Below are 23,430 nucleotides of genomic sequence, written 5' to 3'. Positions count from 1 at the left end.
AAAATCCTTGGAGTATCCAAGGGGAAGCCATTGGGTGACATTACATTTCACAGATATAATACATAATAAATAATATATATAAAATATATAATAAATATATATATTATGTATCATATTTTATATATATGTATATAAAAATAATATATATATAATATAATATATCATATAACGATACAATAAAACCTTGGAGCATCCAAGGGAAAGCCATTGGCTGCAGTGAACTAGGTGACATTACATTTCACAGATATAATACATAATAAATAATATATATAAAATATATAATAAAATATATATTATGTATTATATTTTATATATATGTATATATAAATAAATAATAGATATAATATATAATATATCATATAATGATATAATAAAACCTTGGAGCATCCAAGGGGAAGCCATTGGCTGCAGTGAACTGGGTGACATTACATTTCACAGATATAATACATAATAAATAATATATATAATATATAATAAATATATATTATGTATTATATTTTATATATATGTATATATAAATAAATAATATATATAATATATAATATATCATATAATGATATAATAAAACCTTGGAGCATCCAAGGGGAAAGCCATTGGCTGCAGTGAACTAGGTGACATTACATTTCACAGATATAATACATAATAAATAATATATATAAAATATATAATAAAATATATATTATGTATTATATTATATATATGTATATATAAATAAATAATATATATAATATATCATATATCATATAATAATATAATAAAACCTTATATAATATTATTATAATTATATAATTATTATTATATAATAATATAATAAAGGGGAAGCCATTGGCTGCAGTGAACTGGGTGACATTACATTTCACAGATATAATACATAATAAATAATATATATAAAATATATATTATGTATTATATTTAATATATACGTATATATAAATAAATAATATATATATCATATAATGATATAATAAAACCTTGGAGCATCCAAGGGGAAGCCATTGGCTGCAGTGAACTGGGTGCCATTGCTTTTCCCTGGGGATGGCAGGGAGAGCTCAGCCATGCAAGCAATCCCTGCTGAGCACAGAGCCCAAGGTAGGCTCAGAGCTGTGCTGACATCAAGCCCTGCAAGTTGGTTAATCCATTTTTCTGCCTCGCGGTTCTCCTTTAAAAACCACTGCCAGCACTGCTGGGATTTGGGCTTTGTTTGAGCAGGGATTTCAGGGTGTGGGGATCCTGATCTCAGTCAGTTTTGAGGGAGTTTGGCTTGGGCAGGGGGGTTTTGGTGTCACTTTGAGGAGGCGCCAGGGCTGGGGCCAGCAGGGCTCCTGATGGAGGCTCTGTGTGCCAGGAGCAGTTTGTGATGATGGAGAGGCACCATAACCCAGGGCTGGAGTGAATTAGAGAGAGCAGATGAGATACCAAACAATAGCCAGGCAAGCCTGGAAATCCTTGCAGCAGATACACAGAAAGAAACAGAGCTTTTAGGTCATATTTTTATATTTTATTATTACTGCTATTGTTGCATTTTTCCCTCTGTTTATGGTATGAACCCAGCTGCTTTGGGTTCACAAGTACAAACACTGAATTCTATTCTAGTCTATTCTGAAATACTGAATTTTGGCTGGGTTAAAATACATTTTTTTCATTTTTTCCCTTTTTTTTCCTGTCTCCCCAGGGCTCTGGCCGACATCCTAAGGCAGCAGGGACCAATCCCAATCGGACACTGTGAAAGAGAGACAATCTCGGCCATAGATACCTCCCCCAAAGAGAACACCCCAGTCAGGACCTCCTCCAAAAACCAGTACACACCAGTACGCACCTCCAAGAGCAACCCAGGTAAGTGCTGCTGCCTCTGTCACATTTCCTGAAAAATCCCTTTGCCCAGGAGTTTCCTCCTGGGAATCTGAGAAGCCTCAGAGAGAAACAAAAACAATAATTATCTGTTTGCTTCTCCTGGCTTTGCTGCATTGAAATGTGGTTTGGAGATTTTTTATCCAACATGTGAATTGTTTTCGCTTAATGGCCAATCATGTCCAGCTGTGTTGAGGCTCTGGAGAGTCACAGGTTTTTCATTATTACCTTGTTAAGCCTTCTGTAAGATCCTTTCTCTGTTCTTTAGCATAGATAATATAATATAATATAATATAATATAATATAATATAATATAATATAATATAATATAATATAATATAATATAATATAATATAATATAATATAATATAATATAATATAATATAATATAATATAATATAATATAATATAATATAATATAATATAATCTTCCAAGAACACAGAGTCAAATTCTCAATTCCTCCTTAGTCCTGGGGACCCTGCAAATACCACACTTGGGGCCATGCCAGGAGTCAGGAAAACAATATTATCTCCTTTGCTTCTCCTATGTTTGCTGCTTTGGAATGTGGTTTGGAGGTTGTTTATCCAACTGATCATTGTTTGATTGGTTTTATGTGAATTGTTTTTGCTTAATGACCAATCACAGCCAGCTGTGTTGAGGCTCTGGAGAGTCACAAGTTTTTCATTAGTATCTTGTTAAACCTTCTGTAAGATCCTTTCTCTATTCTTTAGTATAGTTTTAGTATAGCATGATATAATATAATATAATATAATATAATATAATATAATATAATATAATATAATATAATATAATATAATATAATATAACCATAAAATAATAAATTAGCTTTCCCTCTCCTCTCCTCTCCTCTCCTCTCCTCTCCTCTCCTCTCCTCTCCTCTCCTCTCCTCTCCTCTCCTCTCCTCTCCTCTCCTCTCCTCTCCTCTCCTCTCCTCTCCTCTCCTCTCCTCTCCTCTCCTCTCCTCTCCTCTCCTCTCCTCTCCTCTCCCCACCAGTGAAATTCACAGGGTTTTTGGAGAATTGGTGTGATTTCTCATATGTAAGTGAAATTTATGAGAGGGAGAAACTATTATGGGATATAAACTATGGAGGGAATGGATTTGTCTACTCAAAGCTCTCTGGTTTCACTATAAATTGCCTAAATGGACAGGAAGGAGCTGTAACACAGCACCTCTGGAATGATTTTTCCCTCTTCTGCTTTGGGACTTGTATAAGTCACAAAACACATCTGTTGTCGTTTTCAGCTTCTTTTCATAAAAAAAAAAAAAAAAAAAGGAATTATTTTTGCCTGATTTCCCCAGTGGCTCAGCTGGGAGGGGAAGGCTCCTTGGCTGCTTTGTGCCTGTTTGAAGGGGTTTGGTGCAATGTCCTCCCCCTGTGGGGACAGGTGGCAGCATCCCCTGAAGGTGACACTGAAGGTGTCCCCTGTCCCCTGAAGGTGACACTGTCCCTGCTCTCCCCTTTCCCTGAGAGCTGAGCAGATTCCTTTGCTTTCCCGTGCTCACCCCCAAAGCAGGGAGCCCTGTGATTTTGTGTGTCAGTTTGGATCTGTGAGATAAAACCCTGGGCTGGAGAACAGCCTTGAGGTGAATTGTGTGGAAGGGGGAATTGCTTCTGCTTATCTGAGGCTTGGAGCTGCCTCTGGAGAGGATTTGTGCTCCTGAAACACGAGGAGTGAGGGATTGTGGCCAGTGAGCAGGGACAGGCACCATCAGCTGGGACATCACCTTCAGGGTGACAGGGGTAGAGAGAACGAGGGCTGAGGGAGCTGGGAAGGGGCTCAGCCTGCAGAAAAGGGGGATCAGGGGGAAATTGTGGCTCTGCACAGCTCCTGCCAGGAGGGGACAGCCCCAGGCTGGGCTCTGCTCCAGGGAACAGGGACAGGAGCAGAGGGAACGGCCTCAGAGGAACTCAGGGTGGGCACAGCAGGAATTTCCCCATGGAAAGGGGGCTCAGGGATTGGAAATGCCCAGGGAGGGTTGGAGTGCCCATCCCTGGGGGTGTCCAGGGAATTCCTGGAGGTGGCACTGAGAGCTCTGGGCTGGGGACAAGGTGGGGATCAGGCTGGACTCAGTCCTCCTGGAAGCCTTTTCCAGCCTCAATAATGCACATTATCACATTCTGGAATAATGCTGGGGTTCTGTGCCATTGGCACCTTCTGGAATAATGCTGGGATTCTGTGCCATTATAGCACATTCTGCGATAATGCTGGGATTCTGTGCCACTGACACCTTCTGGAATAATGCTGGGATTCTGTGCCATTATAGAACCTTCTGGAATAATGTTGGGATTCTGTGTCACTGACACATTCTGGAATAGTGCTGGGATTGTGTCATTAGCCCCTTCTGTAATAATGCTGGGATTCTGTGCCATTGACACCTGGAATAATGTTGGGATTCTGTGTCATTAACACCTTCTGGAATAATGACGGGGTTCTGTGCCATTGACACCTTCTGGAATAATGCTGGGATTTTCTGCCATTAGCGCCTTCTGCAGACTCTGTGTCTCTTGCCTGGCTCCTGCTGCCCACTCAGGGCACACAGAACCAGAAGGAAGGGGCAGCAGGAATTCTTGCCTGGCAGCTGGAGGCACCAGCTATACTTGTTTTTTGGGGACAAGGGGAAGAAAATGAAAAAGAAAATTAAAAAGATTAAAAAAAAAAGGAAATATGGAGAGCTGGAGGAAAAAGAGGGAAACAAGTATGGGAAACAAGGATCTGTTCTATCTTAAATAGAACAAAGCTGGTCAGCCCTGGTGTGGAGTAGAAAATGAGCAATGCTTGTTCTTGGGGGACAAAGGGAAGAAAATGAAAATGAAAATGAAAAAAAAAATTTAAAATAGGAGGGAAATAGGAAGAGCTGGAGGAAAAAGAGGAAAACAAGTATGGGAAACAAGGATGTGTCTCAGCTTAAATAGAACGAAGCTAGTCAGCCCTGGTGTGGAGAAGAAAATCAGCAATGCTTGGTTTTTGGGGACAAGGGGAAGAAAATAAAATTAAAAAAAGAAAATAAAAGAAGGAAATAGGGAGAGCTGGAGGAAAAAGAGGCAGCAATATGGAATAGCAGGATCCAGGCAAGGCACTGCTCACTGGGGCTGCAAATTGGCTGAAGGAGCCCACAGCTGTAGGGGTTGGAAAGCAGCAGGTCTGGTGGCTGTGGCTCACTGAGGAGCAGGAGAGGGGAGGCAGCCAGACAGGATTGACCTCGTTGCACAGGGCCTGGTTGAGTTTGGTGCTTGTTTGAATTGGAACTTTTGTTCCCAAACTTATAATTGGAAGGGTGCCCCTAAGTGCTGCTAAATAAACCTTGGCTTCATTTTCTGTGAGGCTGGCTTGGTGTCAGCGGGCAGGATGGCTGTGGGTGACAGTGACAAATGGAGGTGGCTGTCCCTGAGGTGCAGAGCAGCCTGGGCAGGTCCTGCTGGGGACACAGGAGAGGAGAGTGTGCTTCTCACTGCTGCTCCAAAGGAATTCCAGGCTGGTTTGGGCTGGGAGGGATCTGACAAAGCTCCTGTCCCACCCCTGCCATGGCAGGGACACCTCCCACTGTCCCAGGTGCTCCCAGCCCTGTCCAGCCAGGCCCTGGGCACTGCCAGGGATGCAGGGGCAGCCCCAGCTGCTCTGGGCACCTGTGCCAGGCTGTGCCTGTGGGCACAGAGTTTGGGGTGATTGGGGTTCAGGCTGTCTGTGGCACAGTTTGGGGTCATGGACATATTTTATGAAAGTGCCTTCACCAGGATTTTTCTCCTGAGAAGCCTCAGAAAAGAAATGTAACAATGATTATCTGATGGCTGTGGAATGTGGTCTGGAGGTTGCCCACCAACAGCTGCATCTTTGATTGGTTCCATGTGAATTGTTTTTAATTAATGACCAATCCCAGTCCAGCCGTGTCAGGACTCTGATCAGTCACGGGGTTTTATTATTCATTCTGTTCCAGCCTTCTGATGTATCCTTTCTTCTATCCTTTAGTGTAGTTTTTGAACATAATATAATATAATATAATATAATATAATATAATATAATATAATATAATATAATATAATATAATATAATATAATATAATATAATATAATATAATATTCAGCCTTCTGAGCACATGGAGTCAAGATTCTCATCTCTTCCCTCATCCTGAGGACCCTCAAACACCACCTCAAGACTCTGGCCTAGATTTAGATTCTGTATATTCTGTTGGCCTCTTCATGCTCAGAACATCCCATTGCCTCTCCAAGGGGATGTTCTGGTCTGGATCCAGCCCCAGAGGTGCCAGGGGAGTGCTGAGCACAGGACACCTTCCCCAGGGTTAAATTCTGCTCCTCACCTGTGCTGGGACCTGCAGGTGTGGAGAAGCGCTGGTGGCCAGGATCCCCACTTGGAATGCAGCAAACAGCCCAGGCCAGGGCTCTGATTAGCCTGATCTATCTGGGGAAGGCTTTTAATGAGCAGCTTGAGTCAGGATGTTCCAGAGATGGATGCATTCAAAGTGCTGCTTTCAGCAGTGCCTCGCACCCAGCGGCACATTCTGAGCTCCTTCTGAATGTGAACAAACGCAGGGCAGGCCTTAAATCTTCATGGGAATCGTGGCAAACATCTCCAGCCGAGCCCAGGGCAGCGTGGGGAGCACTGCCAGCCTGAGCAGCACATGGGGAAGGGGCTCTGTGCCCCTGGCCCTGCTCCCCACGGGCTCAGCAGGGCTCTGCCCTTTCCTAAAGCACAGGGGATCCAGGTTCATTCTGGTTTATCAGTGCCTTCCCCTAAAGCCCAGGGAGTCCAGATTCATTCCAGATTATCAATGCTTTTCCTAAAGCACAGGGGATCCAGGTTATCAGAACCTTCCCCCAAGACCCAGGGGATCCAAGTTATTGGTGCCTTCCCCTAAAGCCCAGGGGATCCGAGTTATAAAGCCCAGGGGATCCGAGTTCCCTCTGGTTTATCAGAACCTTCCCTCAAAACCCCAGGGGATCCAGGTTATCAGAATCTTCCCCCAAAGCCCAGGTGATCCAGGTTCATTCTGGGTCCTCACTGCCTTCCCCTAAAGCCCAGGGGATCCAGGTCCCCTCTGGTTTAGCAAAGCCAACCCCCCAAAGCTCAGGTCATCCAGATTCATTCTGGGTTATCAGTGCCTTTCCTAAAGCCCAGGGGATCCGGGTTATCAGAACCTTCCCCCAAAGCCCAGGAAATCCAGGTTCTCTCTGGTTTATCAGAACCTTCCCCCAAAGCCCTGGGCATTCAGGTTCATTCTAGGTTATCAATGCCTTCCCTTAGAGGCCAGGGAATCCAGGTTTCCTCTGCTTTATCAGTGCCTTTCCTAAAACCCCAGGGGATCCTGGTTCATTCTGGTTTATCACTGCCTTTCCCCAAAGCCCAAGGGGCTCCAGGTTATCAGAACCTTCCCCAAATCCCAGGAGGTCCAAATTCCCCCCAGGTTTTCAATGCCTTTCCCCAAAGCTCAGGAAATTCCAGATTCCCTCCAGGTTTTCTGTGCCTTGCCCCAAAGCCCAGGGGATCCAGGTTATCAGAACCTTCCCTCTAAGCCCAGGTGACCCCGGTTCCCCCCAGGTTTTCAGTGCCTTCCCTCAAAGCCGAGGGTATTCAGGTTCATTCCAGGTTCTCATTGCCTTTCCCCAAAGCCCAGGTGAGCCAGGCTTATTCCAGGTTATCAGAACCTTCCCCTAAACCCCAGGGCATCCAGGTTCTCACTGCCTTTCCCAAAGCCCAGGTGACACACGTTCCCCCCACATTTTCAGTGCCTTCCCCTCATCCCTCCTTCCCTTTTCCCCCTCTCCCCCTTCCCCCAGACCTGCTGGGCTCTGCTCCAGTTCTCCTCCTTTCCTCCCTGCCAGCATTAGCCAGCTTCTCCCCAAACCCCCAGCCCTGCTGGCATTCATTTGCCGGGGATCAGCGTGTGGAATGTGATGAAGGCTCGCAGCCCCTGCTGCTCGCAGCTTGTGCTGTCGTTCGCAGCTGCTCAGGGCAATACAAAGCAGGTGGAAAACGATCCCCGGCCCTTTCCAGCTCCTGTGCTTGGCTCTGAGAAACTGCTCAAGGTGCAGGTGGGTGAGGAATGAGGGAGAGCACCTGGAAAGCGCCCAGAGTGTTCCAGGAATGGGGTTTTGCTGTCTCCGTGCTCCTCTTGCCATTGCCTGGCATTACACAGGAGAGGAACAGGAGCAGCTTTGGAGCTGGGAGGGTTTGTAGGAGCTGGGGCGAGGCAGAGCTGCTCCATCTGTGCTCCTGCCAGCACATCCCTGCCGTGGGGAGCACAGGGCTCCCTCCCAGGAACCCCAAAGGGTTAATAATGCCTGCTCCGAGCCGCCCCAAAATGTCAGAGCTTCCTTCTCTGAACATTTCCAGGGGAAGAGTTACTGGGCGTCCTGGAATGTCATTGCCAAGGGGAGGATCCCAGCTGGATGGGGGAGCTGAGAGTGCAAAACTGCTCTGCTCTGAGGGATTTAGGATCCCTACTTTGGACAGCAGCTGCTCTGTGGGGTAAAGGATTCAGGATCCTCACCTTGGACACCACTGCTCTGCTCTGTGGGGTGAGGGATTTAGGATCCTCCCTTGGGCCATGGCTGCACAGAGATGCTCCTCCAGTCCTGTGTCCTCAGGCAGAGCTTCCAGTCTCCCTGGGAATCTGGGGCTGTTTGTCCCTGGGAATTTGGGACTGCTGTCCCTGGGAATTTGGGGCTGCTGTCCCTGGGAATTTGGGGCTGTTTGTCCCTGAAATTTGGGGCTGTTTGTCCCTGGGAATTTGGGGCTGCTGTCCCTGGGAATTTGGGGCTGTTTGTCCCTGGAATTTGGGGCTGTTTGTCCCTGGGAATTTGGGGCTGTTTGTCCCTGGGAATCTGGGGCTGCTGTGCCTGGAATTTGGGGCTGCTGTCCCTGGGAATTTGGGACTGCTGTCCCTGGGAATTTGGGGCTGTTTGTCCCTGGGAATTTGGGGCTGCTGTCCCTGGGAATCTGGGGCTGTTTGTCCCTGGGAATTTGGGGCTGCTGTGCCTGGAATCTGGGGCTGCTGTGCCTGGAATTTGGGGCTGCTGTGCCTGGAATTTGGGACTGTTGCCCCAAGCAGCTCTAGACCCCAGGAACTCAGAAGAAGGGATTGGAAAAGCAGGAGAAGGAGCTGGAGTGCCAACACCTCATCTACCCTGGCTCCAGATTTATCTCTGTAACTGCCACAGATATTTATTTGCTTGTCTTTTGTTAGCCTTGCTGCTTTGGACCCCCAGCCTCCCCCTTGCAGGGCGTTCACCTGGGGAGGTTTGGCTGCCCAGGGACACAGCCTGGGCTCCCAGAGCCTCCCTCAGCCCCACCAGCTGCTGCCTCTGGATATTGGGATATTGGCTTGTCCTGCTCTTCCCCTGAGCTGGGGAAAGGTTTCAGGGTAATCTGTGTAAAAGAATCTCTGGGAAAGCTCTGCCCCACTAACGAGGCACAGGAGACACCAAAACATCCCCAGTGCAGATTTATCTGGTGGGGGCTGGAAAGCAGCAACATTTGCAGCAATTTCTGGTGTCTCACACCCAAATATCCCCCGTGAGTGATGGCAGGGGCTCGTGTGCTAAAGCAGCTAACAAGTGACAAATGGGGAAAAAAAAGATTGAAGGGATAACTCAGAAAGTCTGGCTGTTGTGGGGAAACAGAGGAGGAGGTGGAGGGTGTGAGTGTGCACACAGAGAGGAAAATGACACCACCCACAGCAGCAGCATCCAGAGCCTTGGGACAAGCACCAGGTGCCTGCTCCAAGAGTTTGGGTTGATTTAGCCTCCCTTGGGCCCAGAGCAGGCCCAGAGCCATGAGGCCAGCATGGTGCTTATCAGCCCAGTGATATCTGGAAACTGGGGGTTACTATGGCAACAGCTTTATTTAATTTTTTTTTAAACCCAGTGGATCCGGGTTCCCTCCAGGTTATCAATTACTTATTCCAAAGTCCAGGGGATGCAGGTTCATTCCAGGTGTTCAATGCCTTTCCTAAAGCCCAAGGGAATGCTGAATTCCCTCTGGTTCATCAGTGCCTTCTCCTAAAGCCCTGAGGATCCAGGTTCATTCCAGGTTGTCAGAACCTTCCCCTAAATCCCAGGAGATCCAGATTAATTCCAGGTTATCAATGCCTTCCCCCAAAGCCCTGAGGATCCAGGTTCATTCCAGGTGATCAATGCCTTTCCAAAAAACCAGGGAATCCAGGTTCATTCTGGTTTATCAATGCCTTTCCCCCAAAGCCCAGGGGATCCAGATTCCCTCCATGTTCTCAATCCGTTCCCCCAAAGCCAAACTCCTCTGTCTGCAGTTAAGGAACTTTAGTTAAAGCTGCTTTCCTCAGGAGCAAAGCCAAGCAAGCCCACTGTCTAAGAGTTGTGCCATTCTGTAGCTGTGGACAGGTAAAATCATTTCTGTAGCAGGTCTGAGTCTCCCTGTTTGCCTCTCCGTGTCCTGCCAGATCAATTATTGTTTGTTACCTCCATTAGATCTTCAGGAGAAAGGCAGAAACACAATCTTTTCCTTCCATTAATCAGGGCAGTTTACAGAAAACATCAATTTAAAATGTTAAGGCCAATTTGCAACTGGTATTGACAACAATTAAATCGGCCTCCAGAAAGTTGCTTTTTGACACGGTGAAGAATGAAATCTTTATGAGCACATTGTGTGTGCTGGGCCTCTCCTGGCTCCTGATTGCTGATCCTATCACACTCCATGGAAGTGTAAACAGAGGTGAGGAGCTGGAAGCAGAGCTCCATTAGAGCGTGCCAGAATCAGTAAACTCCCCTCCCCTCTTGCTGGACCCCTGCCCAGATATTGCAACTCAATCTATGCTCTGCCTCCATCACTATCAGCTTCCTTTAGTTCCCAGCTGGGTTATTTTCACTTTAAACTGCACAAAAAATGTACTGGAACAAAGGCTGGCTGCTTTACCCTTGGCATTGTCACCTGGAGCAGTGAACTGCAGAGGGGCACAGGGGCCACAGCCCCACCAGAGCAGAGACCATGGGGTCTGAGGGACCCTTGGCATGGAGAACCAGCTCAGCTTTCAGAGGGTGACTGTGACATTCACATTCTCTGAACAGACAGACATAATTCTTTCACAGTTCTTTTCCTGGAGAAGGACAGAGAGAAGAAAACAATTCTTATCTGTATTCACTGCTCCTGCTGTCTTTGCACGTGTGGAATGTCTTATGGAGATTGTCCACCTGAAGTGATTTGGTCAGTTGGATTCTGCTGAGGATTCTTTGGCCAATCACTCAAAGCTGTGTCCTGGCTGTCTCAGACACAAGTTTTTCTTAAGAATTCTTTAACAGTAGTATAGTATTCTTTAATCTAGTACAGTATAATATAATATAGTTTAATAATGCAATTGTTCAGCATTCTGAGTCAAAGGAATCAGATGCCAACCTTTACCTGTGGTGGGGGTCACAGTGTTTTACTTCAGGTGCCAGTGCAGGAGGTGCCACAGCCCTCAGCAGAGCAGTGGCCACTGGATCTGAGGGACTCTTGCCATGGAGAGCCAGCTCAGCTTGCAGAGGGTGCCCGTGGCATTCACATTCTCTGAACAGAGAGAGAGATAATTCCCTCACAGGGTTTTTCTCCTGGAGAAGCACAGAGAGAAGAAGAGAAAACAATTCCTTATTCACTGCCCCTGTTGTGGAGATTGTCCACCTGAAGTGATTTGGTCAGTTGGGTTCTGCTGAGGATTGCTTTGATTCCCTGGCCAATCACTCAAAGCTGTGTCCTGGCTGTCTCAGACAGTCACAGGTTTTTCTTTAGTTTTCTTTAATACTACTACAGTATCTTTAATATAGTACAGTATAATGTAATATAGTTTAATAAAGCAATTGTTCAGCATTCTGAATCAATGGAGTCAGATGCCAATAATTTCCTTTGGTGGGGGTCAAAATGTTTTAATTGGGAATTGAGTGGTTCTTGCCTCACTTCCCCTTCCCTGAAGCTTTGACACCCTCAGCCCCTCTGACCTGAAAGGCTCCCCAGGGTTGTTTATTGGAGCAGCCCTGAGAGGGAGCAATGCCCTCCTCCAGGAAAGGACACATCAACTCGTTCTGTTTGATTTAAAATATTTGAGGAGGAAGGGAAAAGGAGCACATCTGTCACAATCTCACAATCAGCGAAGTTAATGGAAAGATTCCTTCTGACTCTCCTGGGCTTTGGACAAGGCTCTGTGCTGCAACATTAGCAAATAATGAAGTTCACATCTCATCAAATCCTCCTCAGGAAAATAACTCTGAAATATGTGGCTGGCCTTTTGCAGCTCCCTCCCCAAATCTGTCCCTGCTTTGTCAGCTGTGCCAGCACCTCTATCTCTGGTGGTAAATCACTTCTGCGGATAAGAGCTGCTCTCTAACAGACCCCCTCACAGATGTTCCACTACTGCCAGTCCCAGCACTGCCCCAGGGCTCAGAGAGGTCCCTCCCAAAAGCACTGGGGTAAATACTGAATATCCAGAATGTGGCTTTCAGTGTCTGCCAACTGCAGGAATGCATGGAACCTGAGAATCTCCTGAGCTGGAGCCACAGGGATCACCCAGTGCCACCCCTGGCCCTGCCCAGACCCCCAACAATCCCACCCTGGGTGTCCCCAAAGGCTCCTGGAGCTCTGGCAGCCTTTGTAGAATCATAGAATTACAGAATCATGGAATTGTAGAATCATGGAATTGTAGCATTCCATGGGCTGTGCCCATTCCCTGGGGAGCCTGGGCAGTTCCAGCACCCTCTGGGGGAAGAGCCTTTCCCTAAATCCATCCCAAACCCCAAAAACAACCCCATCCTGGGCATCCCTGGCAGCCTTGGGGCCATGCCTATTCCCTGGGGCACTGCCAGCACCTTCTGGGGAAGAACCTTTCCCTAAATCCATCCCAAACTCCCCATGCCCAGCCCCAGCCATGCCCTGGGTGCTGCCCCAGAGCAGAGTCCCCTGTCCCCAGAGCCCTGGGGAACTCTATGCTCTCTGTATCCCCCTGGCAGCCCCACAGCACAGAACCAGAGCTGTCCCCTCCCTCTGAGGCTGCTCTCTGTGTGTTTCCCCTCCTTGGTGCCCATCCCAGAGGCCCTGCAGGGCTCCAGGTGTGGCACAGCTGGAGCAGCTGTCCTGTCCCACCTGCACTGCCAGTCCTGAAGGCACAGAACACAATACCCAGCATAAACAGAACACAAAAATGGGTATACAAGCTTCACAACATCCCCCTGGGACAGCAGCTCACCCTGGAGGAGCTGCCAGCCCTGGTCACTCCATGGGGACCCTCTCTGGTGGCACAGGAGCTGCCAGGCCTGTGTTTAGTGGCAGGTGACACCTGTGAACATCACTCCAACATAATTGTCACAGTGATCCTTGGTGCAGCGGATGAAATATTCACCTTGCAGCAGCTGCCAGGCCATGAATGTTTCACTGGCTCCTGAATTGTTGATGAGCTTTAATTGCACTGCCCTCTGCCACCAGGGCTCTGCAGGGCACCTGCAGCTAGCCACAGCCCCAGTGCCCTGCTCCTGAGGGCACCCCTGGCCACAGGGCACAGCACTGACCCCCCCAGTGCCCCCATGCCACCCTCAGGGGTCCCCAGAGCCACCCTGCTTGTGACAGGCTCGGGTGGCACTGCTGTGCCCCAGCTCACACCTGTCACAGACATCTTTTCATGAAAATCCTTTCTTTAGGATTTTTCCTCCTGAGAATCTGAAAGGCCTCAGGAACAAAATGTGAACAATGATTATCTGCTGCTGTGGAATGCAACAGGTGCATCTGGGATTGGTCTCATGTGGTTGTTTTTAATTAATGGCCATTCACAGTCAGCTGGCTCGGACAAAGCTGCCTTTGTTATCATTCCTTTCTATTCTTACCTCAGCCAGCCTTCTGAGATGAAACCTTTCCTTCTATTCTTTTAGTATAGTTTTAATATAATATATATAATAAAATAATAAATCAAGCCTTCTGAAACATGGAGTCAGATCCTCATCTCTTCCCTCATCCTCAGACCCCTGTGAACGCCGTCACACACACCCTGGGGACTGTGCAGCCACTCTGGGCACAGCAGCAGCACTCAGAGGGTGCCTCCTTCTGGGAGCGTCCCTGAGGGATGCTGAGACACAGGACAGCCCCTCTGAGGGACGTGAATTGATGCTGGCCAGGGGGGTTATTTACAGACCACAAACGGGACGGGGCTGCTGTGGAACGTGCCTTGAGCTGTTTTATTTTTCAGCATTGGTCTCATTACATGGTTATGACAATGGGAAGATGCTAGTAGCTTACATTTTAGGCAGCAGATACAGAACTTAATGTTACAACTCACTTTAAAAGTTTTTTGACCAATCACACAAAGCAAAAGCACATTGACAGTAGCTCCATCCAACCACTCTAAGCACAGGTACCTTTGGTTAAACAATGCTTGCTTATTTCAAATACAATACCTGCTTGTGGGCATTAAAACACAATGCACAGAGCTCCATTACTGAGCTTAGAACTCCCTAATATCTCACTGATAAACTTTTCTGTAGCTTAGGGAGTTATTCTAGACAAGTGTTAATACACAGACCATTGTTCTATTTGTCCTTGCTTTTCTACAGTTTAAATAATTTTTCTGCTGACCAATCTCATGGCTGCTGCTTAGCTCCAATCACAGTTCTGCTGTCTCTGAGCCCTGCCTTTTGCAGCTTTCCCAAAACCCTCTGATTTTGTGGATTCCCACAGTGAATCCTGCCCAGGACAGGCCACCCCTGCCCTGCAGACAGCCCTGGTCCCTGCAGCCACCAGCTCTGCAGCTGCTCAGGGAAGCAGCTTCTGCTCCTAAGGCACGCTGCTCTCCTTGACCTATTTGCTCATTACCTCCACAAATGGGATTTTGATTAAGGAATTTTCCTAAGTAATTATTCTGGCATTAGCAATCCAGCCAAACAGAAAATAGTCCAAAAGGAAAGGTGGCCTGGTGGCTGCCCTGAAGGCTCTTCTCAGGGAGGGGAGCAAAAAACCAGCCAGGGCAGCTGGACACAGCTCTGTCCAGTGAACTCCAGTCCGAGGGGCAGCTGGATGCAGCTTTGCCCTGCAGGTCATGTCCCAGCTCCATGTGTAGTTTGTGTTGCTCATCATAGCTGGGTAGGGCTTCCCACAGAGCTGCAGTTTCAGGGGTTAAAAACCGAAATTAAAAGGTGATGAGTTCTTATTTAGAGCAGCAATTCCTGCCCTGTTCCCAGGGAACAGGCTGAGCGCAAGGAGCTGCTCAGGGTGGCAGTGGCACCTCCCAGCCTGGCTGGCAGGGACCACGGTCACACCTGCCACATCCCTGCCAGGACACCCAGTTAGGAAGGAATTCCTCCCTGGGCAGGCCCTGGCAAAGGGTGCCCAGAGCAGCTGTCCCTGGATCCCTGGCAGTGCCCAAGGCCAGGTGTGACAGGGTTGGGAACACCCTGGGACAGTGGAATGTGTCCCTGCCATGCCAGGAGTGGAATGGGATGGGCTTTAAGGTCCCTCCCAACCCAAGCCATTCCATGATTCTATGACTCTGTGATTTTATGATTCCATGAATCTATGATTCCATATTTCTATGGTTCTGCAATTCCATGATTCTATGACTCTATGATTCTACAATTCCGTAAGTCTATGATTCTTTAATTCTACAATTCGGTGTTTCTGTGATTCCACGTTTCTATGATTCCATGAATCTATGATTCCACAAGTCCACGATTCTATGACCCCATGATTCCATGATCCTCTAATTCTATGATTCCCCGTGGGAATGTCACATTTTGGTTTTGTTTGGGTTTTTTGTTTGTTTGTTTTTTGTTTTTGTTTTGTTTTTTTTTTTGACCATGGGGGACAGATGTTGCCTGGAGCAGTCACTGCTGGGCTGGCTGGGTGTGACCAGAGGGACAAACTGGGACAGGAGGAGCTGCAGGGCATGGCCAGCTCTGGCCACCATGGGACAGGCATCCAGGAAAGGGTCATGGAATCCTGGAATGGCTGGCCTGGAAGGGAATTTAGTCCTGTTTCAGCTGCCTTGCCATCACCCCATGGGTTCATTGGGAATGGGAACTTTTATCTGGCTGCTGAGCTGGGAACAGCAGGGACAAAAGGACAAGGCCATGGACAGCTGCTGCTCAGGACAAAGAGGGGAAGGAGAGGCACAAAAACAACCAGGAGCATTCCAAGCAGGTCCCCAAAATCCCTCACAGGTATCACAGGGAATGAGTGGGTAAGATCCCAAAAGATTCTGAGTCTCTGAGCGTGATGTCCCCTCTCAAAATGACGTAAGAAAGGATCTGGACACTTGAGCACTTCATAAACTCCAACAGGCACCATCCCCAGGCACAAGAAGTTCTGCCAAGAGCTTTTCCCTGCCTTTTCTGACCTCAGCAGGATTTGCCCCTCAAGTCCTGGCTTTTCTTTCCTGATTGCAGCTCCCTTTGGGATGGCAGCTTTTGGAGTTGCTCTTCCGAAATCCTTTCCTTCCAGAGGAAAGCAGGAACCATGAATGATTCCTTGGAGGGTGTGAAACGGAGCAACTCTCATCCTTGGACTGTGAATTCCACACACCCATTTATTTACTCACAATTATAAACAGAGCACTTCATAAATATTCATGAGGAGGCTCCCAAGGCCCAGCTGAGAAAATCAGTGTTATCACCATTTCTCAGTGCTCAGGCTGAGGCACAGGCACAGACACTGCTGCAATCGTGCAGTTTTACTCAATTCCTGTCAAAGTTTGGCCCAAGATCCCCCAATTCCTCGATCCCCCCCATATCTAGCAAGGAATTGTGCAATTTTACACATTTCCTGTAAAGTTTGGCACATGAGCCCCCAATTCCTGAATCCCTGTCATGTTTAGTATGGAAATTTTGTGCAGTTTTACAGAATTCCTGTGAAGTTTGCCCCAAGATCTCCCAATTCCTGAATTCTTCTCATGTTTAGCTGGGCATTGTGCAGTTTTACACTATTTCTGTAAAGTTTGCTTTAAGATTCCCTAATTCCTGAATCCTTCTCATGTTTAGCTGGGCATTGTGCAGTTTTTCAGAATCCCTGTGAAGTTTGCCCTAAGATCCTCCAATTCCTGGATCCCACTCATGTTTAGCAGGGAATTGTGCAGTTTTACACAATTCCTATAAAGTTTACTCCAAGAGCCCCCAATTCCTGAATCCTTCTCATGTTTAGCAGGGAACTGTGCAATTTTACAGAATTCCTGTCAAAGTCTGACCCAAGATCCCCCAATTCTGGAATCCCTCTTATGTTTAGCAGGGAATTTTGCAGTTTTACAGAATTCCTGTAAGGTTTACCCCAAGATCCCCCAATTCCTGCATCCCCCCCTATGTTTGCCAGCCTGGCTGGCGCAGGTGTCCCACCGAGCTGGGATTTGTGGTCCCAGACTCTGGATCAGGCTGATCCTGGCAGAGATCAGGCTCGGTTCCCCCTGAGCTGTGGTGGGGGATGCTCCCCTTGCAGCCTGGGCCCCCTCAGCCCAGGCATTGAGGGGATCCAGAGCTGCCACGCAGGGCCAGGGGTGATGTGCACACCTGATTTCCCTGGGATGGTGTCTGAGGCAGATCTGGGCAGCTTTAATGTCAGGACCCAGCACATCCCTCTGGCTCTCCTGAGCAGCCAGGACCCTGCCAGGGGGCTCAGAGACCTTGGCACAGAGTTTAAGACACCTGTGGGTTTGATTATGACCCATGGAGCAAATTACCAACCTTGGATGAAGATCAGCAAGGCACAACAGTTTAAGTAGAATAATAGTGAAGTTATCACGGGGTGAAAAAGTAGATTTTGGGGTTTTTAGAATGGAGGTTCAGTGGGCAAGATGGAGGGATCTGGGCATGTCCAGCCTTCTCCTTCTTCTTCTTGGCCTCCATCTTCTGCTGTGATGGTGGCACTTTTGGATTGGTTTAGAGTAGAAGCTCACTGTCTAACACAGGTGATAGGTATTGGAAAGTAATTGTAAACATTGTACACGTAGTTTTTAGTATAAAGACATAACACTGCTCTGTGGGCAGGCAGAGTGCCTGTACTGTCCTGCTGGATGGACCTCAGCAGGGCAGGAGAAAGAATTTTATAGATAAGGAACAATAAACAACCTTGAGACCAAGAAATGAGGAGCCCTGACTCCTTCTTCAAGTGCTGGGCTGGGAAAAGAGACTTTCCAACTTTTCTTGGGGTCACTGTGAGGAGCAGAGACCCTGACACTTTAGTGGTGCACAGCTGACCCTGCAAAGGCTTTCTGATATCAGGGAATGTTTATCTCAACCCTCAGTTGCTCCTCAATGTTCTCCCTGCAGGTTCTGCCTCCCTTTTGCTGATACCCTTGAAGCCTGGGAGGTGTGATCAGCTCTCCCCATGCCCTTAATCACCTTCCTTAGCCTATATAATTAAATTCCATCAGGTATTGCAGCTAATTTTTGAGAAGAACAAAAGCCAGTTTGGTCGCGGGTGAACAGAACAAATTAATTAGGAGGGGAATATCAGGCCCTCTGTAAATGAGATTCCAGCAGAAGCAGCACAGCTTGGCTGGGCTCCCCAGCCCCTGAGCTCAGTTCCCGGGGTACAGAGTGTTCAGGGAAGGGACAGGGGTTGGAGCAGCCCCTGCTGGAGCCACTCCTGGGATCCATCCCAAAGCAGGGCACAGAGAGCTGCTGCTGGAAGCTCATTTGGAGAGGTGTAGGGCGATAGAATATAGGAAAATAAAGATAGGTAGAAAGCAATCTTTTCCCTAAAGAGCTGCACCTGGGACAATTATCAAAGATTAGGAGCAGGCCTGGCTTTAAGAGGCCACAGCTGTGGGCAATGAGAAGAGGAGTGCTATAAGAGAGTGGGGTGGTGGTGAGAAGGGAACTGGGGTCACTTGGTCAAGAAGAAAGAGTCAGTGCTCTGAGAGCTGCCCACCAGAAACACCAAGGAGATGTGAAACTTTTGTGATAGGAGACGACAGTGTGGAACCCCTGCAATAAAATGACAACAGAGAGGGCTCATTGAATCTCATTAAAGGAGCGGCTGGGCCAGCGGATTCCTCCAGTGTGCTCTGGGCAAGGCTCCCTCTTCTATCCCTGCCAATCTGACCCCAATGAAAGTTACTGGGGTGTTCAGCATTCTAAGGGTGGAGCAGCCACAGCTTCTCTGGGCACCCTGTGTGTCACAGACATCTTTTATGAAAAATCCTTTCCTTGGGATTTTTCCTCCTGAGAAGCTGAGAGGCCTCAGGAACAAAATGTGAACAATGATTATCTGCTGCTGTGGAATGCAACAGGTGCATCTGGGATTGGTCTCATGTGGTTGTTTCTAATTAATGGCCAATCACACTGAGCTGGCTCAGACAGAGAGTCAGAGCCACAATCTTTTGTTATCATTCCTTCTTTCCTATTCTGTTCTTAGCTAGCCTTCTAATGAAACCTTTTCTTCTATTCTTTTAGTATAGTTTTAATGTAATGTATACCATAAAATAATAAATCAGCCTTCTGAAACACAGAGTCAGATCCTCGTCTCTTCCCCAGTCTAAGCACCTCTGTGAACACTGTCACACCTGTGCAGGCCCCTCTAGTTGGGGTCTCTGTACAAATCACAAACAGGACAGGACTGCTGGGAACGTGCCTTGAGCTGTTCTATTTTCCAGCATCACTCTCATTATATGGTTATGACAATGGGAAGATGCCATCAGCTCGCATCCCAGGCAGCAGAGACAGAACTCAATGTTACAACTCACTTTAAAAGCTTTTTGTCCAATCACACAAAGCAGGTTTGGGTGTGGAGCTGAGCCCCCCTTGCATTCCAAGAGGCCCCAGTGTGAGTGGCAGGACAGGGGATGGTGCAGAGCACTCTGCAAGCACCTCCCAGCCCTTGTGACGACTCCTGGGCTTGACTCGGGCTCTTCTCTGTGTAAAACAGCCCCAAAAGGTTCACTGCAGCTCTGTTTTGTGGGGAACAGCCCCAAAAGAATCGCTCCCACCTCTAAAACTATAACTCCACCTCTGTTTTGTGTAACACAACCCCAGAAGGATCACTCCAGCTCTGTTGTGTGTAAAACAACCCCAAAAGGAGATCTCTCCAGCTCTATCATGTGGGGAACAGCCCCAAAGAATCCCTTCAGCAGAATGAGCAGCACCAGAAGCAGGGAGGCTGTGGATCCTCCAAAAATGAATGTTTTTTCCCTTTTCCTGCAGAGATCTGTCTGGCAGTGTCTGTGCTGAGGATGTGAGGGCTGCTCCTTGGTGCAGGGCTCCTTTCCCCAGGGCACTTTGTGGCCAGGCTGAGGTCACATCTCTGTGCATCTTGTAAAAGTCTGTCCACGCCAGTCCCTGTCTGCCCTTCTCAGGGTGATGTAATCTGGGCTCAGTAATAACATTTCCAAGAGGTGGATAACAGCATTTTAGTTCAGCTCTAATAATTCTGTTAAAGCAGAGCTGGGCTTGTAATTGCAGTTTGTGGCCGAGGTTGTTCCATATGTGACTTCTGTAGGATGCCTTTGTAATGAAATGTTCCCTCTGAGCTCCGTGCCCTGAAGAATTTGCCTTTTTTTTGTGTGGCAGGCAGAGCACTCTGCTCTCTTGTAACCAGAGGAGAGGATGGGAAGAAAGTATTTTGTAATAAATGAGCCAGGACTTGATTTTTCTTCATGCAAGAAAAGCCAAATCTTTATTGTGTAGATCATATTGTATCGGATATTATTATTATTATTATTATTATTATTATTATTATTATTATTATTATTATTATTATTATTATTATTATTATTATTATTATTATTATGTCAGATCTTCTTGGTTGACAATTCCCACTCAGTTCATTGGTCAGTCCATGGTATTTTGCATATCGATCAAACTTCTGTGTTTTTCGTTAGTTTACACTTTTTTTTTCTACTAATTCTTATGGGACAGATCTTATTGCTTATCCAGGTGCACTTGTTTTTCACCCTAGGAATAGATTTTTGTGTCAATGAACTTTATCTCTCAAGATGTTTTCATAGGAGAACTTCCAAACTGCATTTAGGAGAAGTGACAGGCTGGATACTCATTTAACAGAGCAGGCCTGATTTTAGGAGGCCTTTCTTTGGTAATTTCTCTCCCTGTTTGCAACAGGAGTGAAATTCCACCCCGTTTCAGCCTCTGCTGGGGATTTGGAGCTGTGTTGATCTTCCTGGGACAGTGGGAGGTGTCCCTGCCATGGCAGGGGTGGCACTGCAAGAGCTTTGAGGTCCCTTCCAGCCCAAACCATTCTGTAATTCGATGAAAAATCCCTGAAATCTGAAATAAAATGAAGATCACTCTATGTACACTGCTTTTTAAAGGAATTTGGCATTCTTTAGCTCTCTCACCAGGGCAACACTGAGGTTCAGCCTGGTCTGGGGAAACATCTGGGATGAGTTCCAGGAGCTTTATCCCAGCCCATGGCACAGGCAGATCCAGCAGCTCAGGGAGAGCACATCTGGAGGCAGAAAGGAGGAAAACCTTCACTCCAGTGGAAAAAGAAATGGGGAATTTCCCTGTCTGTGCTCCCACTGGGCACCTGCATTTGGGATTGCTCCAAGGGTCCCTTCACTTCCAGGTGAAACACCCTGCTCAGGATGGGATTGTGGCAAATAAATGGAATAACAACACCTGGATTTGGTCCCCCAGCAGCTCCCAGTTCCCTCTGAAAGGAAAATTCACTCCAAGAATTCTCCCAGAATTTTGCAAGGCCGAAAGAAATGATCACAAGTGAGCAGGAATTAAAAAAATAAAAAACAAACCAAAAAGCAAACGTAGCATGCTGTAATATATCCATGGAAAGGGAAAATCGTGCTGCTTGAAGTCTGCAAATCTGAGTTTCTCCTGGGAAAATGTAGCTCCTGTTCAAATGCTAATGGCTCGTTATCACAGGGATGTTTTAATTGAACTACAATGTTCCATAAGCAGGGGCAGAGCAAGGTTCAGAGAGCAAACGGCTGATGAGGAATCCTCAATCTGCCAGTAAATGTTTGCTTTTTTATAAACTTCCCCTCCTTGATCTGTTCTTAAGCAGGTTCTCCGAAGGGAATTGTGAGAGGCAGCTGATTTCAGCTGGAGGTAGCAGCAATATTTGTGTGGCTCTGGGGACAGTGAGTGGCTGCAAGGGAAACAGGGGAGGTTCCAAAGCCTCTCTCGTTCCCAAGGTGTTGCCAGAGAGCCTGGAATGGGGTGGGAACACACAGATTTGGGGTTTTTTTTTGCTTTTGCAAAGCAGAGAAGGGCTGTGGAACAGCGTGGGTCAGGCAGGACAGAGCTGGGTGCCCTCCTGGTCCTGCCCAGCACCTTCTCCCACCTCAGCTCGGGCAGGAAATCAGGGAAGATGGAATTTCCCTGGGATTCAGCTGCATCCCTGCAGCCCCCAGGCCGCCCCCCTTCCCTCCCCCTGCACCTTTCTTATCTCTGCCTCTTGCTGAAATAATAGGAGCAGAAAAATTAACAACATGAAAAAGGGAGGAGATGATAAAGAGTATCTGAAAAATCATCTGTGTCCTCATTTCAGAGCTTTGCATGGTAACAGGCAGGCAGGGTGTGCTTTGCCTTTTTTCCTTTATTAATGTATTAAAATATTAAAGAGCTGGGTGTCTCTTGAACCCGCAGTGTTGTCAGGGACTGGGAAAGCTCTGAGGAGTCTTTTGAGGAGGAACTTGAGGAGCTGTCCCAAAACACAATTTTGCTGTGCTGCTGTGATGGGGACATGGGACCAGCCTGGACAGGGGGACATTGGCACCTGGGGACAGAACCCTGTCACAGAGGGGACATTGACACCTGGGGACAAATCCGTGACACAGAGGGGACACTGGCACCTGGGGACAAACCACTGCCACAGGGGGGACATTGGCACCTGGTGACAGAACCCTTGGCACAGGGGGGACATTGGCACCTGGGGACAGATCTGTGACACAGAGGGGACATTGGCACATGGGGACAGAACCCTTGGCACAGGGGGGACATTGGCATGTGGGGACAGAACCCTTGGTACAGGGGGGACATTGGCACCTGGGGACAGATCTGTGACACAGAGGGGACATTGGCACATGGGGACAGAACCTCTGCCACCAGGGTGCTCTCAGGGGCTGAGAATCTCCTCTGACTCCCTTTGAGACCTTTGGAGGGCAAAGGTGGATCTGAGCCTGGCTTGAGCCAATTTCCTGAGGATTGGGCTCTTGGATTTGGCACTTTGGGGCTTCCCCTCTCAGGTTCTGCTCACAATTTCCAACATGTGCAGTCGTTCTTCTTCATAAATCTTTGCCAGCAAAGAATTCAGGCTTTGATGTTGCTGCAGGTGTTGTTTTCTGGGCCATTCTCAGGGTGCCTTTAATTGTGCAATGTGTGTGAAGGTGATGGAGGGGCTGTAAAGCGCACAAATAAATAAATAAAAATCAAACTTAAAAAATATAAATAATATAAATATAAGTGTAAATTTTAGTAGAAATATATAAATAAATTCAAGAGAAATATATATGTAAAATATATTTATTTAATTATTATATGGATAATAATACGTTATTAATATTATAATTTTTCTATTTATATAATTATGTTATTGTACATTATATACATAAATATATATAGAAATATATATATAAATAAATGTACATCTATAATTATATA

General features: G+C 47.2%; 1 protein-coding gene across 1 annotated transcript in view; it reads left to right on the top strand.

The window, feature by feature from the left end:
• The window catches only part of SHISA6 (shisa family member 6), a 145,948-nt gene that overhangs the window by 10,462 nt on the left and 112,056 nt on the right, over positions 1-23,430 (top strand). The window contains exon 2 of the mRNA XM_058817470.1: positions 1,673-1,833. Coding sequence (XP_058673453.1) covers positions 1,673-1,833 — 161 coding nt within the window. The remainder of the gene's footprint in view (positions 1-1,672; positions 1,834-23,430) is intronic.

Source organism: Ammospiza caudacuta, chromosome 19 (genome assembly GCF_027887145.1).
Source record: "Ammospiza caudacuta isolate bAmmCau1 chromosome 19, bAmmCau1.pri, whole genome shotgun sequence".
Taxonomy (NCBI): Eukaryota; Metazoa; Chordata; class Aves; order Passeriformes; family Passerellidae; genus Ammospiza; species Ammospiza caudacuta.
The sequence above is the reverse complement of the archived record's forward strand: the minus strand, read 5'-3'. Positions and strand labels throughout refer to the sequence as shown.